General features: G+C 48.3%; 1 protein-coding gene across 1 annotated transcript in view; it reads right to left on the bottom strand.

The window, feature by feature from the left end:
* ERCC6L2 (ERCC excision repair 6 like 2) overlaps positions 1–18,434 on the bottom strand; it is a 205,570-nt gene that overhangs the window by 88,731 nt on the left and 98,405 nt on the right. Inside the window, exons 8-10 of the mRNA XM_075318703.1 lie at positions 12,399–12,515; positions 12,013–12,132; positions 1,480–1,551 (exon numbers count right to left, since the gene is read on the bottom strand). Coding sequence (XP_075174818.1) covers positions 1,480–1,551; positions 12,013–12,132; positions 12,399–12,515 — 309 coding nt within the window. The remainder of the gene's footprint in view (positions 1–1,479; positions 1,552–12,012; positions 12,133–12,398; positions 12,516–18,434) is intronic.

Genomic DNA, 18,434 nt, shown 5'->3' with positions numbered 1-18,434 from the left:
TTTGAACCCTGCAATGCAAACATATTCAGGATGCCCCTGCCTCACCGTGCGCCGCACGGGCCCCAGCACAAGCCCCAGTACAGCGCCTGCCTCCTGTGACTCCTCTTCCCCACCTCCCGGTAAGGTGCATTTGGATTATAAGACACAACCCTCATTTTCCTCCCAATTTTTTGGGGAGAAAAAGTGCGTCTTATGATCCGAAAAATACGTTAATTAGTTTTCAGTGCACAGGGGCTGGATTGTACACTGGGTCTTCTCTTCCCTGTCTGTGATTCTCCAGCCTTGATGCCTACCCCTGGCTTTTAAGTGAAGGGGTCACTCATGAGATTTCAAACAGAGGAGGCAAATAATTTTTTAGTTTCCCATTTTTTCTTTTTTTTTTCTTTCTATTATCATCGTATTTTTTTCTCCTCTCGTTATTTTTTTTCAAGCTTTCTTTATGCTTTTTTGTTTCTTTGTTTATCAAATTATATTGAAAAATGTTTTATTTGTATCAGACAATTTACATCTTAAGCGCCTCCTTTAACCCTTTGAACTCTGACTCACTGTCATGTGTTTTCTTTGGCGCTCTTTTTGAATTACCAGCAGCTATTTATAAACTGCGCTACTGTTGTCTGTCCTACTTGTGGATTTCCTGATGAAGAAGTGGGGTTACACTTCGAAATGCGCTGAATTAAACCACCTCGTATGTTTCTTCTCCTGGATGAGTGTCATATTGGTGGACTCCTGATGAAGAAGTGGGGTTACACTTCGAAAGGCGCTGAATTAAACCACCTCGTATGTTTCTTCTCCTGGATGAGTGTCATATTGGTGGATCTCCTGATGAAGAAGTGGGGTTACACTTCGAAAGGCGTTGAATTAAACCATCTCGTAGTTTACTTCTCCTGGATGAGTGCTGTACTGGTGGATTTCCTGATGAAGAAGTGGGGTTATACTTTGAAGCACGTTGAATTAAACCTCTAAACTTCTCCTGGATGTGTGTCGTATCTCCAGCAGCGCATTTACAGTGTTCCCGAGTAAACAGAGGAGGCAGGCGGAGGGGCAGGGAACCACAGATAGGGAGGAAAAGTCCCAGTGTACAGTGCAGCCCATGTGCACCAAAATCTAATTAGCAGAAAAATTGAAATGGTGATTAAAAAAAAACAATAAAGTGGATTTTTTCACCAAAGGTATTGACTTAATCAGTATTACAGGCATGTCTTTACTTTACAGTAAAAAATCATGCTGACCGGTTCTTTTTAAGGGAGCCTAAACTTACTTACACTATCATTGCAGACTGCTAAAAATATAAATAAAAACAGTAGAGAAAACCAAATATACTGTAATTATAGTAATTAATTTTACCAAGCATGGGGATTTGATGCTATTGAGTGCCACATTACAGTGCGCTTAACAGCTGTTGCAAGCAGATTATTTGCTTTATCAATCAGAAGTTATGGCCCAAGCAACCAACCATGGCAGACATCATATGGTGCTCACCTTTGTAGAGAAGGAGAAAAGAAGAACTTTGTCTTTGTTTTTTCTGCAGTGATTTAGGAGCTGCTGAAGGACCTGTAAATGAACCACAGGACAGCAATGACCCAAGCAATCCTAAAGTTACTGTGAATACTGGAGCTTATTCTATAGGGATATTAATGATGCAGAAATGGCAGCAACACTATGAAACTAAGACCTTACACATGGAAATCTGTAATAAAATATTAATAAAGGGAAACTGTAGCTCTAGTCTATTTTATATGCAAAAAGTAATGTAAAGAATACATTTTTTGGGGAAAACACAGTTATTATTCCTATTTAAAAAATGGGACAGTGTGACAAAGCCTGATGGGAACCACTTGAGTGTCGGTGCTGGAGCTAGTGGTGAACCCTTCTAAAACCACATACAATTTTACAATTTGGCTTCATTTTGAAATATATTTCAGACAATATTCAGATATTCCATGTCGGTTTTTCATCTATTTACATAACAGAATCTTAGAATATTCTGCAGTTTGATACTGAAGACAGAAAACGCTAGTTGTACATCAGATATAAGGCAGGTAACGGTGCAGTCATTTTACACAACACTCTGCACACTCGGAATACAAGCAGAATCCTAGCTGTGGGATTATACGGAGAACACAACATGATGCCACTCAAATAGTTATAAACTTACTTGTTTTTCTTGTGTATTTTTACCATGAAATTAAGTAAATAGCTGTACACAGGCAGTATGTTCATATGGCCTTACTGCATGAGAAATGCTAACAGGAATGGTTGCTTCATAATTGGGTCCTTTTTTCCCCCAAAGCTGCTTTTTCTGATCCAATAGGTTACATCATTATTTTCCACCACAAGAAACAATCAATAAATGGCTGGATGTGCTATTATATCATTGAGTACTATTAGACAACACAGATAATGCACCTTTCTAGGCAAATACGCTACATATGTTGCATGGTGTAGAAATCAATGAAACCCTATTATTGTATGACTTGTGTGCACCATGCAGCTTAGCACTTGGCGACCACACGCTGTAACTTTACGTGGTCTGCAACGTTAAGGCTGAATTGCTGTGGTTCCTAAAAATGCCTCCACGTTTCAATAATAACACACAGTTGATGGTGGAATATTTACCATAGAAGGGAAGAATTTTCACAGGTGCCATCCTATTTTAGCGCCACACTCAAATTCAGAGAGTTCTTTCGAACAAGCCATTATTCCAGAAATGTTTGAAGTGTGAAAACGAAAATGAATAAAACACCTGAATTCAATGATTAAGAGGCGCGGCACAAAACTGTGGTACATGTAGAGCAATATATAATATATATTAGCTGTAGTATCCAGAGTTGCCCGTGATAGCAACTAAGGGGTACTTTGCACGTTGCGACATCGCTAGTCGATTGTAGTGATGCTGAGCGCGATAGTACCCACCCCCGTTGCAGATGCGATCTCTTGCGATAGCTGCCATAGCGAACATTATCGCTACGGCAGCTTCACACGCACTTACCTGCCCTGCGACGTTGCTCTGGCCAGCGACCCGCCTCCTTCCAAAGTGGGCGGGTCGTGCAGCATCACAGCGTCGTCACACGGCAGGCGGCAAATAGAAGCGGAGGGGCGGAGATGAGCGGGACGTAAACATCCCGCCCACCTCCTTCCTTCCGCATAGCCGGGATGCAGGTAAGGAGATGTTCCTCGTTCCTGCGGCTTCACACACAGCGATGTGTGCTGCTGCAGGAACGAGGAACAACATCGTACCTGTCGCTGCAGCGAAATTATGAAAATGACCGACACTACACAGATCACCGATTTACGATGCTTTTGCGATTGTTTATCGGTGCATCTAGGCTTTACACGTTGCGACGTCGTTACTGGCGCCGGATGTGCATCACTTTCGATTTGACCCCGACGACATCGCAGTAGCGATGTCGCAACATGCAAAGTGCCCCTAAGTCTCTCTCCCTCTCTCCCACGCTCCCTCTCTCCCACCCTCCCTAACCACCAAAATCATATCAACTGACACATGCACTGTCTTATACAAAGAATGTCCTTTGTTTCCCATATCAACCATTCAGAGCTCCACGACCTCTAAGAAAATAGAAGCAGAGCTGTGATTGGTTGCTATAGGCCACCTTATAAATATCCAGGGTAACTGTAAAAACAGCCAATACTGATAGCATGGCAAGGCGTGTAAGTGCATGTAGTCATGTGAGTGGCACTTGAAGCGGTATTACCATCTCCAAAATCATATCCCGTATCATATATAATATGTAGTAGAAGTAATAATAATAATAATAAGAAGAAGAAGAATATAAGCAAATACCTTCAATTAGAAATTGCAGCTTATGAGTGGACATAACCATGGATACCTATGCTGCAATGCCCTGCACATGAGGTAAGAGACATGGCTATATCATGAGAACTATACTACATTTCTAATTGAAAGTATTTGATAATATTATTATTACACCTACTGCATATTTGAGCAAGGATGGTTGACCTTAGGGAGATCAACATCCACCACTGCTGAGACACCATCACGTGTTTCTCAACGCAGTGATTCTAGAGCAATGCCCCCTGGGAAATATTCAAAGCAAGAAGGCCTGCGGAGACACCATCACATGTTTCTCAACGCTGGCAGGAAACTAGCCAGGTCTTTCACCGGGAAGGAACAACCACGGGAAGGGCAGTCTCCAGTCAAGGAGACCACCTATGCCAAACATGGTATCCATCCACAGACAGCCGTTTCGGGGTATTTGCCCCTCATCAGTGTGGAGTAGGAATCTGGCTAGTGGGACATTGCCTAGTAAAAGACTATGTGAGCAAGGATGGTTGACCTTAGGGAGATCAACATCCACCACTGCGGAGACACCATCACGTGTTTCTCAACGCAGTGATTCTAGAGCAATGCCCCCTGGGAAATATTCAAAGCAAGAAGGCCTGCGGAGACACCATCACATGTTTCTCAACGCTGGCAGGAAACTAGCCAGGTCTTTCACCGGGAAGGAACAACCACGGGAAGGGCAGTCTCCAGTCAAGGAGACCACCTATGCCAAACATGGTATCCATCCACAGACAGCCGTTTCGGGGTATTTGCCCCTCATCAGTGTGGAGTAGGAATCTGGCTAGTGGGACATTGCCTAGTAAAAGACTATGTGAGCAAGGATGGTTGACCTTAGGGAGATCAACATCCACCACTGCGGAGACACCATCACGTGTTTCTCAACGCAGTGATTCTAGAGCAATGCCCCCTGGGAAATATTCAAAGCAAGAAGGCCTGCGGAGACACCATCACATGTTTCTCAACGCTGGCAGGAAACTAGCCAGGTCTTTCACCGGGAAGGAACAACCACGGGAAGGGCAGTCTCCAGTCAAGGAGACCACCTATGCCAAACATGGTATCCATCCACAGACAGCCGTTTCGGGGTATTTGCCCCTCATCAGTGTGGAGTAGGAATCTGGCTAGTGGGACATTGCCTAGTAAAAGACTATGTGAGCAAGGATGGTTGACCTTAGGGAGATCAACATCCACCACTGCGGAGACACCATCACGTGTTTCTCAACGCAGTGATTCTAGAGCAATGCCCCCTGGGAAATATTCAAAGCAAGAAGGCCTGCGGAGACACCATCACATGTTTCTCAACGCTGGCAGGAAACTAGCCAGGTCTTTCACCGGGAAGGAACAACCACGGGAAGGGCAGTCTCCAGTCAAGGAGACCACCTATGCCAAACATGGTATCCATCCACAGACAGCCGTTTCGGGGTATTTGCCCCTCATCAGTGTGGAGGGGCCCTGATGAGGGGCAAATACCCCGAAACGGCTGTCTGTGGATGGATACCATGTTTGGCATAGGTGGTCTCCTTGACTGGAGACTGCCCTTCCCGTGGTTGTTCCTTACCTACTGCATATTGGGATAGAATCTTGGAGATGAAAATAACCCCTTTAAATGCCATACTGAATAAAATAGAAATGTTTGGAAAATGTTGTTTCCATTTTTGCATACCACTAACAGCCATCAATCCTGTAAATACAGAATTCCACTTCTCTTCCATTTCAATCTTATATATAGACACACAGATTACAAGGCTTAAAAATTAAAGTGTAACCTTCGTTTTAATTTTTATTTCATAATCAATAATACACATGAAAATAAGCAACTTTGTAATGTATCTTATCAGACAAATCTGCTTCTTTCTCTGCTGGAATTGATCATTCAGTGAAGACTTTCCCAATACTGCGATAGGAGATGGCAGCTGTTACTGATGAGATTCTATGTAGACAGAAGAGGGGGCGGAGCTATGCCTTTAGCTCCTCCCTCCTCCCGTCATCATAGAATCTCACCAGTAACAGCTGCCATCTCCAATCTCAGTAATGAGAAAGTCTTCCCTGAATACAGATTTTACCTCCAAAATGAGAATTTCGATGATGACTGATCAATTCTGGCAGAGAAAGAAGCAGATTTGTCTGATAAGATACATTACAAAGTTACTTATTTTCATGGGTATTATTGATTTATGAAATAAAAATTATAACGACGGTTATACTTAAAGTCTTTATGGAGCATGTCTTACTGACATGATCTGTGATCTCCTCGCACCCGCCTTATTGTGTTTACAGAATATGTTGACTTCTCATGCTCTTGTCATACTTTGAGATGCCAACTACCCGCCCTCACAAGATGTTCCTCCGGTCAGGAAGTAAGCAATGTGAGGATGTGTACAATAGCAATACTGTAATTTTTAAGAAAAGCATGTCCACATCTGGCAATGTGAGCTTCATGTGACTCTGCTAACGCAGTGCTTTATGGGTAGGAGGAATTCTTCCACACTAATAAAGCTGGTTGTTCCCAGTGGGTAATAAATATTTAAACCATTAGATTTATTCTGTTCTAAATATTTACATCAAGGATACCCGGTGGCAGGACGACAAGCTACACAAATGGTGTCTGCAGGTGGGAAGGAAAATACCAAGTTAAACTGCCCGGTTACTACTTCATCCATGAGTGGAAGGAAAATTCCACACAGTAGAGCTCTTCCTTTTGTACCTATACAGCCATAGTTCAGGGAGCCATCATATTAGGGCTGCAAATAATTGTAACATTCAGATTTCACTATTTTAGTATGTGAAGAGTGTGAAATTGATAATTTTTTTTTTTATCTGATTTTTCTCCATTTTTTTTGGATCAAGCGTTCTTCCATGCAAAAAAATAAAGAAAAGTTGCAACACTTCTACCGTGTTTCCCCGAAAGTAAGGCCCTGTCTTACATTAATTTTACCCCCAAAAGTCCCACCCTGCCTTACTTTCGGGAGAGGCCTTACATTGGAAAAAAAATGACAATCCTCGCCCCTGCAGCCTCCCCATTGTTTGAGAGTCCGGCATCCACCCCATCCTCCCCCCTGCAGCCTCCCCATACAGTGGTTCTGCCCCCCACTCTGCCACCACACACACTGACACATACGGTAACGGTACAGCCCCACACGGCACCCACACACATATCGTACCGGTACCGTACACACACACACACACACACACTGACACATACAGCCCCATACGGCACCCATACACATACCGTACACACACACACACACACACACACACAGAGAGTTTCGGAACTTACCGTTACTTTCCTTCTTTACCGATCTCCTCTGCGGTGCCGGGCTGACGATTCAGATGCCAGGGACGCTGGACCAATCGGAGCGAGCCTGCAGGCGGTGACGTCGCGGCTGATTTCGGCCAATCAGCTGCGAGCCGGCTGATTTCGGCCAATCAGCTGCGAGCCCGCTGACTGGCCAATCGCAGCTCGAGCTGAGGGCCAATCAGCTGCGAGCCGGCTGACTGGCCAATCGCAGCTCGAGCTGAGGGCCAATCAGCTGCGAGCCCGCTGACTGGCCAATCGCAGCTCGAGCTGAGGGCCAATCAGCTGCGAGCCCGCTGACTGGCCAATCGCAGCTCGAGCTGAGGGCCAATCAGCTGCGAGCCCGCTGACTGGCCAATCACAGCTCGCGCTGATGGCCAGCAGGGAGCCTTGCGGGGGCCATTCACCGGAGGCGGACCACGGGTGGCACGAGACTGGAGAAGGCCTGGATGGAGCGAGGGAACAGCGGCAAGTTCCTGTACTGTCCCCAGTGACCCCACCCATATGCGGCCTTACATTACGCCGCGACCACCACCCATAGGCGGCCTTACATTCCCCGGGGCCCCCCCCGCTACCCTGCCTTACAATCGGGGGGTGCCCTACATTGGTGGACCCCCCCCGAAACCCCCACCCTGCCTTACTTTCGGGGGGGGTCCTACTTTCGGGGAAACACGGTATCCATTAGCCAAAAAAAAGCATAAGGGTGCTTTTCCACTTGCAATTTCTATGTGCGAGTGCGATCTGATAAAACATCAGATTGTACTCGCACCAGTGTTAATCAATGAGGCAGTGTCCTCTTGCTTACTTTTCTTCATCACGAATCGTGCTCTCGGTGCAATTACAGCATGCTGCGTTTGGCAGCGAGTCTCGGCTCACGCACCCCCATACAGGACTATGGGAGCGTGTTAGACATCATGCAAGTGCAGTGTGATATATGCAGAGACAGGCAGCGGAGGAGATGGGGAGAAAGTGCTCCCTCCATCTTCTCCGCTCCTGTGATGCAATTGCAAAATCGTATCACAGTCGCATAACCCTCGGCTGACACTCGCAGCACAGGGTCGTTAGCATATTGCTTCCGATGCTCTCGCATCACAAGCTATACGCAAGTGGAAAAAAACCCTAAGGATGCAACATACATGGCACCCTGGGTATTGTCTGCTTCTTTTCATATACCACTTTGTTTGAATGGGAGATTTTGACCTGCAAACAGGATCAAAATCTGACGTCTCCATTTTTTTTATACAATCGATCCACAAGAAAAGGGGTATGTGAATAGGACCATAAACCATAATGGATATGTATGAAAAAAACGGATTTTTGTGTACTCACCGTAAAATCGTTTTCTCTTAGCCATCATTGGGGACACAGGACCATGAGTGTTATGCTGCCTATCCATAGGAGGTCACTAAGTAGATGAAAAAAGCATTAGCTCCTCCTCTGCAGTATACACCCCCTGGCCGGGCCAGGCAACCTCAGTTTTAGTACACAAGCAGTAGGAGAAAAAAAAATAGTAAAAACTTATCTCAACGGAGGAACATGAGAAAAAAAGAGTCATAACCGAATAAGGTACTGAGAGAACCAAGGCCCAACAGGGTGGGTGCTGTGTCCCCCCAATGATGGCTAAGAGAAACGATTTTACGGTGAGTCCCAGACAGCCTGGAGCGCCTACTGAGAGAGGTGCTCTACTGCCGTTTGCAGAATTTTCCTACCCAGATTTGCCTCAGCTGAAACCTGGGTATGGACTCTCTAATGCTTTGAAAAAGTATGTAGGCTAGACCAGGTCGCAGCCTTACACACCTGTTCCACTGAAGCCTGATGCCGAATGGCCCACGAAGCGCCAACTGCTCGCGTGGAATGAGCCCGCAGCCCACTAGGAATGGGCCTGAGTTGCAAGCGGTAGACTTCCTGGATCGCAGAGCGAAACCAGCGAGCCAGAGTTGCCTTTGAAGCTGCCTGTCCCTTCTTAGGCCCCTCAGGAATGACGAACAAAGAGTCTGTTTTCCTAAAGGGGGCTGTCCTGGATATGTAATATCTGAGAGCTCTGACGAGGTCTAACGAATGCAGAGACCTTTCCACCCTATGAACTGGGTGTGGACAAAAGGAAGGCAGAACAATGTCCTCGTTCAAATGAAACGGGGTAGGAACCTTTGGAAGAAAATCCGGAAGGGGGGCGCAGAACCACCTTGTCCTGGTGAAAGATCAGAAAAGGCTCGCAGCATGAGAGTGCTGCCAGCTCCGAAACCCGTCTGATGGACGTAATTGCCACCAGGAATGTTACCTTCCAGGACAGAAGAGCAAGGGAGGATTCCTTGAGAGGTTCAAAGGGAGACCTCTGGAGACCGTCCAGAACGAGATTAAGGTCCCATGGGTCCAGCGGCCGTTTGTACGGGGGAACTAGATAGGAAACGCCCTGGAGGAAGGTCTTGACTTGCGGTTTTTGAGCCAGGTGGTATTGGTAGAAGATTGAGAGCGCTGAGACCTGCCCTTTAAGGGAACTGAGAACCCCGCTTGCAAGCCAGACTGCAGAAAGTCGAGAATTTTGGGGATGGCCAGAGGCATAGGCTGGACGTTAGTTTCCCTGCACCATGAAAACAAGATTTTCCGTGTACGGTGGTAAATGCGGGATGAAACAGGCTTTCGGGCGCTGATCCTGGTGGAGATAACCACGGGGGAGAATCCCGCTCTTGTTAATACCCAGGTCTCAATGGCCATGCCGTCAGCTTCAGGGCTCTGGAGTTCTAATGGGAAATGGGCCCTTGGGTCAGCAAGTCTGGGATGTCTAGGAAGGAGCCACGGTACGTCTGCGAGCATTTGTACTAATTCGGCGTACCAGGCGCGCTTGGGCCAGTCCTGTGCTATCAGTATCACCGGGACTCCCTCTGCCTTGATCTTCCTGATTACCCGCGGCAGCAGGGGTAGAGCTGGAAATATGTAAGGCAGGCGGAAGTGGTGCCAGGAGCAGACTAGAGCATCCGCACCGATGGACTGCGGGTCGCGTGACCTGGCTATGAACGCGGCTACCTTTGCGTTCAACCTTGAGGCCATTAGATCCACGTCTGGTGTGCCCCAGTGAGTGCAGATGTGTAGAAACACTTCTGTGTGGAGAGAACATTCTCCGGCGGCCAGGCCTTGGTGACTTAGAAAGTCTGCTGCCCAGTTCTCTACCCCTGGTATGTGTACCGCTGATATCACTGACTCCGTCGATTCGGCCCAGCTGAGGATCTTGTGGGCCTCGAGATAAGCCGCTTTGCTGCGGGTGCCCCCCTGCCGATTGATATAGGCTACAGCTGTCGCATTGTCCGATTGGACTCGAATCTGACGACCCGCTAGCAGAGGGCAGAACGCCCTGAGCGCGAGGAAGATCGTGCGGATTTCCAGGATGCTTATGGGTAAGGAAGACTCCTGGGGCATACAACGTCCTTGAGCAGTGTGGTGCCGGTACACTGCTCCCCAGCCTTGGAGGCTGGCGTCTGTGATCAGGACCAGCCAGTTCACTGGGAGAAAAGATCTCCCCTTCGATAGGGATGAGTACCGAAGCCACCAGCGGAGTGCATACCTGATTGAAGGCGTCAGGTGAAGATGTTTGTCCATGGAGAAGGGGTTCTTGTCCCAGGCAGCTAGAAGGGCTAGCGGCAGTGGGCGGAGGTGCAGTTGAGCAAAAGGTACTGCCTCCATAGCCGCTACCATCCTGCCGAGCACCTTCATGCTGAATCGAATGGAGCGAGACGGAGGACGTAGAAGGCAGTGTACCGCTTGTTGAAGAGCGATCGCCTTGTACTGAGGGAGATAGATCAAGCCCCGACGGATGTCCAGGGACATGCCCAGGAAGGTGATGGATCGTGCTGGGACCGGGGATGATTTGTCTAGATTCAGTAGCCACCCTAAGCAGGATAGGGTGTCCACGGTGATCTATACGCTGGTTGAGCAGTCGCGGAAGGAGGGGGCCTTGATGAGGAGGGGCAGTGAATACAGCCGCACATGATCACTCCAGGCTGTAATTGCCAGGGGTGATCATGCGGCCGGCTCTTTGCTATGCGCGCGTCCCTGCTCGTCCTCCCGCCCACCTGTCAGCGCCGGCTTCTGCACTGAGAGATGGGCGGGAGGATGGGCGTGCATATGTAATCAGCGGGCCCACGTGGTCACGGCAGGCGCTGCAGCTGCCTGCTCGTGCCCCCAATGACCCGCAGCACCCTCATTCCCAGCCGCAGCCCTATAGTCAGACCATAAGACGCACCCCCAACATTTGGGGGAAAAAAAGTGCGTCTTATGGTCCGAAAAATACGGTAATCGACTTTCTACCTCCTTGAGTCAATCCAAGCATGCATGTTTATTTGGATGAGTGATAAATTTATGATTACAGAGGGTCCCACCATTGTGATCTTTTACCAAAAAAGAAAAGTCAGATGCACTTGTTTCTCCTTCCAGCCATGTAAAAAGGTAAATGACTGGTGCAGCAGTCAAATAAGCTCCCCTCTGCTGTATTTAAAGTCTATGGGATTGACCAGAGAGATTTGATCGTTCCATCAGCCCCACAGACAGTGACTGAAGATACATGACTCATCCATGACCACGACTTAATCGAAATTCCTTCACATGGCACTCGTGTGATGAAAAGAAACGGGTGACTTGCAACTACTGTTCTAAAAATTACTACAATATCCAACGGTGGAGACACCCAATGTTCAGATTTTAATTAAGGTTGGATTGTTGATAAAATGAGGGAAAACCACATTTAAATCTGGGACTGTAAAGAATGCCAAAAAGTGTCAAATACACAGAAGAGATAGATAAAATGTAAAGGATATCTTACTACACAACTACTGGAATGCAAGTATTTAGTGCAACGGCTGCTTCAATATCTCAGCCGTGAAGAGGATAATAAAAGTCACAGCTCTACCTTCATTTTTCCACTGTATTTTGGGTCAGAAATGGTCTCAAATGCTGCTTCTTTACTCTGCTGAATAAACTGTGGAAACTTGGAAAATACTTCACTACAGATTCTTCGAATATGGTCTTTCTGTAAGAATAGTTACACATTAATCATGAATAAAACGTATATGGCAAATAAATGATTAGTATGGCTGCTCCCCTGACAATGCATTATTAAATGTCATCTACAACATTGTAATGTCTCTCCTGGCTGTATGGATTCCAGAGAGTAACATGATATTTTCTGGGACCAGATTTCCTAATCTTATATCAACTTTCCCTCCCCAGTATAATCAATAACTATTAATGAAAGAACAACAATAGAATGGAAGTAAAATATAAATGCAAACTCACCTGCTTTTTGCTGGTGTTGGAGTCTGACTGTAACAGAGCTGCGTGGTTTGCGACCTTACGAAGGATAGCTAAGTAACTGAAATATAACGTCTTCACACTTTCACCATACTGACTTTCCTAAAATGAAAGAATAACATTGAAGATATAAGACAAAAACTAAACTGTATAATAATTCATAATAATAATAATAATAATAATAATAATAAATGCGCATGCTGCAGTTTTGTTGTCACAAATGTTATATATATATATATATATATATATATATATATATCACTCCAAAGACATACAGATAGGGACTCTAGATTGTGAGCCCCAATGGGGACAGTGTTGCCAATGTATATAAAGCGCTGTGGAATTAATAGCGCTATATAAATGAAGAAAATTATGATTATATATATATATATATATATATATATATATATATATATATACACACATATATACACGCACACACATTATATATATATATACACATCTATATATATAATTGCCTTATTCTGTCTGTCTGTCTGTCTATCTGTCTGTCTGTCTGTCATGCTCCGAAATTGTGTCCTTACGGTGACACAAAGCTGATTGGCCGCTGGGCTCGCCATGGCCCCGCCCCCCCACACGGATTGGCCTCTCGCCCCGGCTCTCTGCAGGCCCCGCCCCCCTCACGCAATGCACGCTCGCTCTGGCCCAACTGACACGGAGCTCCGATTCCCAGGTGAGTACACACACACATCAGATCACACTCACTCTCACACTCACTCTCACACACACCTCACACATCACAACATGCTGGGATATCGCTTGCTTCTACACCGGCTCCGTCAGGATCCCGGCAGCGCCAGACATAACCTTGCGATGCTGGGATCTTGACGGAGGCCGTGAAAGCTGGTAACCATTATACACATCGGGTAACTAAGGTCCCTTAGTTACCCGATGTGTATCATAGTTACCAGTGTACACCGGCTCACACTCACTCTCACACACACCTCACACACACATCACATCGCATCCACACATCAAGGTCCTGCAGCTGCGGAACATACACACACATAACAGCACACACACACTTACACACACAAATCAGATCACACTCACACACACCTCACACATCACATCGCATCCAAATACTCACAACATCCTGGGATATCGCTTGCTTCTCGGCGGCGATACTGTGCTGTTGTGAGCTTCCAGGACCTGCCGGGGGATCACATGGCCAGAAGCATGTGATATCCCCGGATGTTGTGAGTATCAGCGCGTATGTGCAATATCGTCAGTGTGTGTGTCTTTGTGTGTGAGTGTATGCGATCGGGTGTGTGTGAGTGTATGCGATCGGGTGGGTGTGAGTGTATGCGATCGGGTGGGGGTGTGTGGGTGTGTGTGAGTGTATGCGATCGGGTGTGTGTGAGTGTATGCGATCGTGTGTGTGTGAGTGTATGCGATCGGGTGTGTGTGAGTGTATGCGATCGGGTGGGTGTGTGTGGGTGTGTGCGAGTGTATGCGATCGGATCTGTGAGTGTCGGCAGAGGAGCACGGCGTGCTGGAGGAGGCTGAGAGGAGAGAGGCTGAACCTGGGGAAGGCTGGGATGGGGAGGCTGATGCTGGAGACGGAGAGGCTGATGCTGGCGCAGCATGGCGGATGGAGCACCTTTGGGAGTGCGCAGCATGGCGGATGGAGCACGTTTGGGAGTGCGCAGCATGGCGGATGGAGCACGTTTGGGAGTGCGCAGCATGGCGGATGGAGCACGTTTGGGAGTGCGCAGCATGGCGGATGGAGCATGTTTGGAAATGCGCAGCATGGCGGATGGAGCACGTTTGGGAGTGCGCAGCATGGAGGATGCAGCACGATGGGGAGTGCGGAGTATGGCGGATGGAGCACGTTTGGGAGTGCGCAGCATGGCGGATGGACCACGTTTGGGAGTGCGCAGCATGGCGGATGGAGCACGTTTGAGAGTGCGCAGCATGGGAGATGGAGCACGATGGGGAGTGCGCAGCATGGCGGATGGAGCACGTTTGGGAATGCGCAGCATGGCGGATGGAGCACGTTTGGGAGTGCGCAGCATGGGAGATGGAGAACGTTTGGGAGTGCGCAGCATGGTGGATGGAGCACGTTTGGGAATGCGCAGCATGGCGGATGGAGCACGTTTGGGAGTGCGCAGCTTGGGGGATGGAGCACGATGGGGAGTGCGCAGCATGGCGGATGGAGCACGTTTGGGAGTGCGCAGCATGGCGGATGGAGCACGTTTGGGAGTGCGCAGCATGGCGAATGGAGCACGTTTGGGAGTGCGCAGGATGGGAGATGGAGCACGATGGGGGGTGCGCAGCATAGGGGATGGAGCACGTTTGGGAGTGCGCAGCATGGCGGATGGAGCACGTTTGGGAGTGCGCAGAATGGGGGATGGAGCACGTTTGGGAGTGCGCAGCATGGCGGATGGAGCACGTTTGGGAGTGCGCAGCATGGGAGATGGAGCACGATGGGGAGTGCGCAGCATGGCGGATGGAGCACGTTTGGTAGTGCGCAGCATGGGGGATGGAGCACGTTTGGAAATGCGCAGCATGGCGGATGGAGCACGTTTGGGAGTGCGCAGCATGGGGGATGCAGCACGATGGGGAGTGCGGAGTATGGCGGATGGAGCACGTTTGGGAGTGCGCAGCATGGAGGATGCAGCACGATGGGGAGTGCGGAGTATGGCGGATGGAGCACGTTTGGGAGTGCGCAGCATGGCGGATGGACCACGTTTGGGAGTGCGCAGCATGGCGGATGGAGCACGTTTGGGAGTGCGCAGCATGGGAGATGGAGCACGATGGGGAGTGCGCAGCATGGCGGATGGAGCACGTTTGGGAGTGCGCAGCATGGGGGATGGAGCACGATGGGGAGTGCGCAGCATGGCGGATGGAGCACGTTTGGGAGTGCGCAGCATGGCGGATGGAGCACGTTTGGGAGTGCGCAGCATGGCGAATGGAGCACGTTTGGGAGTGCGCAGGATGGGAGATGGAGCACGATGGGGGGGTGCGCAGCATAGGGGATGGAGCACGTTTGGGAGTGCGCAGCATGGCGGATGGAGCACGTTTGGGAGTGCGCAGCATGGGGGATGGAGCACGTTTGGGAGTGCGCAGCATGGCGGATGGAGCACGTTTGGGAGTGCGCAGCATGGGAGATGGAGCACGATGGGGAGTGCGCAGCATGGCGGATGGAGCACGTTTGGGAGTGCGCAGCATGGGGGATGGAGCACGATGGGGAGTGCGCTGCATGGCGGATGGAGCACGTTTGGGAGTGCGCAGCATGGCGGATGGAGCATGTTTGGGAGTGCGCAGGATGGGAGATGGAGCACGATGGGGGGTGCGCAGCATACGGGATGGAGCACGATGGGGAGTGCGCTGCATGGGGGATGGAGCACGATGGGAAGTGCACACCTCCCCCCAACACACACACATACGCGCGCGCGCACTGCACAACACACCACACCACACACACACACTGGGAACCACAAACAACTGCCCTACACAGACACCCACACACACAGACAACGCTGCACACACAAATACACGCACATACCGCACAACACGCACATTGCACAAAACATACCTCCCCCCAAAACACACCACACACACACAAACTGCGCAACACACACACAACGCTCCACAAACAACGCAACACACAAACAACACCGCTCTCACCCCCCATCACACCCAGACAACATCCAGAACATGTACAGCGCCCTACACAAACACTTGGTAACTACAGACAACATCTATATATATAACAAAAATCATACATGAACTACACAATACGTAAATTCTAGAATACCCGATGCGTAGAATCGGGCCACCTTCTAGTATATATATATATATATACAGTTAGGTCCAGAAATATTTGGACAGTGACACAATTTTCGTGAGTTGGGCTCTGCATGCCACCACATTGGATTTGAAATGAAACCTCTACAACAGAATTCAAGTGCAGATTGTAACGTTTAATTTGAAGGTTTGAACAAAAATATCTGATAGAAATTGTAGGAATTGTACACATTTCTTTACAAACACTCCACATTTTAGGAGGTCAAAAGTAATTGGACAAATAAACCAAACCAAACGCTGGGTTTCCTCCTTCTTAATGCTTTGCCAGGCCTTTACAGCCGCAGCCTTCAGGTCTTGCTTGTTTGTGGGTCTTTCCGTCTTCAGTCTGGATTTGAGCAAGTGAAATGCATGCTCAATTGGGTTAAGATCTGGTGATTGACTTGGCCATTGCAGAATGTTCCACTTTTTTGCACTCATGAACTCCTGGGTAGCTTTGGCTGTATGCTTTGGGTCATTGTCCATCTGTACTATGAAGCGCCGTCCGATCAACTTTGCGGCATTTGGCTGAATCTGGGCTGAACGTATATCCCGGTACACTTCAGAATACATCCGGCTACTCTTGTCTGCTGTTATGTCATCAATAAACACAAGTGACCCAGTGCCATTGAAAGCCATGCATGCCCATGCCATCACGTTGCCTCCACCATGTTTTACAGAGGATGTGGTGTGCCTTGGATCATGTGCCGTTCCCTTTCTTCTCCAAACTTTTTTCTTCCCATCATTCTGGTACAGGTTGATCTTTGTCTCATCTGTCCATAGAATACTTTTCCAGAACTGAGCTGGCTTCATGAGGTGTTTTTCAGCAAATTTAACTCTGGCCTGTCTATTTTTGGAATTGATAAATGGTTTGCATCTAGATGTGAACCCTTTGTATTTACTTTCATGGAGTCTTCTCTTTACTGTTGACTTAAGGCCCCGTCACACTAAGCAACATCGCTAGCAACATCGCTGGTAACGAACAACTTTTGTGACGTTGCTAGCGATGTTGCGGTGTGTGACATCCAGCAACAACCTGGCCCCTGCTGTGAGGTCGTTGGTTGTTGCTGAATGTCCTGGGCCATTTTTTAGTTGTTGCTGTCCTGCTGTGAAGCACAGATCGCTGTGTGTGACAGCGAGACAGCAACAACTAATGTGCAGTGAGCAGGAGCCGGCTTCTGCGGAGGCTGGTAACTAATGTAAACATCGGGTAACCAAGAAGCCCTGTCCTTGGTTACCCGATATTTACCTTTGATACCAGCCTCCTCCGCTCTCACTGCCTGTGCTGCCGGCTCCTGCTCTGTGCACATGTAGCTGCAGCACACATCAGGTAATTAACCCGATGTGTGCTGTAACTAGGAGAGCAAGGAGCCAGCACTAAGCAGTGTGCGCTGCTCCCTGCTCTGTGCACATTTAGCTGCAGCACACATCGGGTTAATTAACCTGATGTGTGCTGTAACTAGGAGACTGGGGGCTGGTCACTGGTTGCTGGTGAGCTCACCAGCAACTCGTGTAGCCACGCTCCAGCGATCCCTGCCAGGTCAGGTTGCTGGTGGGATCGCTGGAGCGTCGCAGTGTGACAGCTCACCAGCAACCTCCTAGCAACTTACCAGCGATCCCTATCGTTGTTGGGATCGCTGGTAAGTTGCTTAGTGTGACTGGACCTTAAGAGACAGATACACCTACTTCACTGAGAGTGTTCTGGACTTCAGTTGATGTTGTGAACGGGTTCTTCTTCACCAAAGAAAGTATGCGGCGATCATCCACCACTGTTGTCATCCATGGACGCCCAGGCCTTTTTGAGTTCCCAAGCTCACCAGTCAATTCCTTTTTTCTCAGAATGTACCCGACTGTTGATTTTGCTACTCCAAGCATGTCTGCTATCTCTCTCATGGATTTTTTCTTTTTTTTCAGCCTCAGGATGTTCTGCTTCACCTCAATTGAGAGTTCCTTAGACCGCATGTTGTCTGGTCACAGCAACAGCTTCCAAATGCAAAACCACACACCTGTAATCAACCCCAGACCTTTTAACTACTTCATTGATTACAGGTTAACGAGGGAGATGCCTTCAGAGTTAATTGCAGCCCTTAGAGTCCCTTGTCCAATTACTTTTGGTCCCTTGAAAAAGAGGAGGCTATGCATTACGGTCCCTTTCTCCGATTTGGATGTGAAAACTCTCATATTGCAGCTGGGAGTGTGCACTTTCAGCCC

This window comes from Anomaloglossus baeobatrachus, chromosome 1 (genome assembly GCF_048569485.1).
Source record: "Anomaloglossus baeobatrachus isolate aAnoBae1 chromosome 1, aAnoBae1.hap1, whole genome shotgun sequence".
Classification (NCBI taxonomy): domain Eukaryota; kingdom Metazoa; phylum Chordata; class Amphibia; order Anura; family Aromobatidae; genus Anomaloglossus; species Anomaloglossus baeobatrachus.
This window is presented reverse-complemented; position numbering and strand designations above follow the sequence as displayed.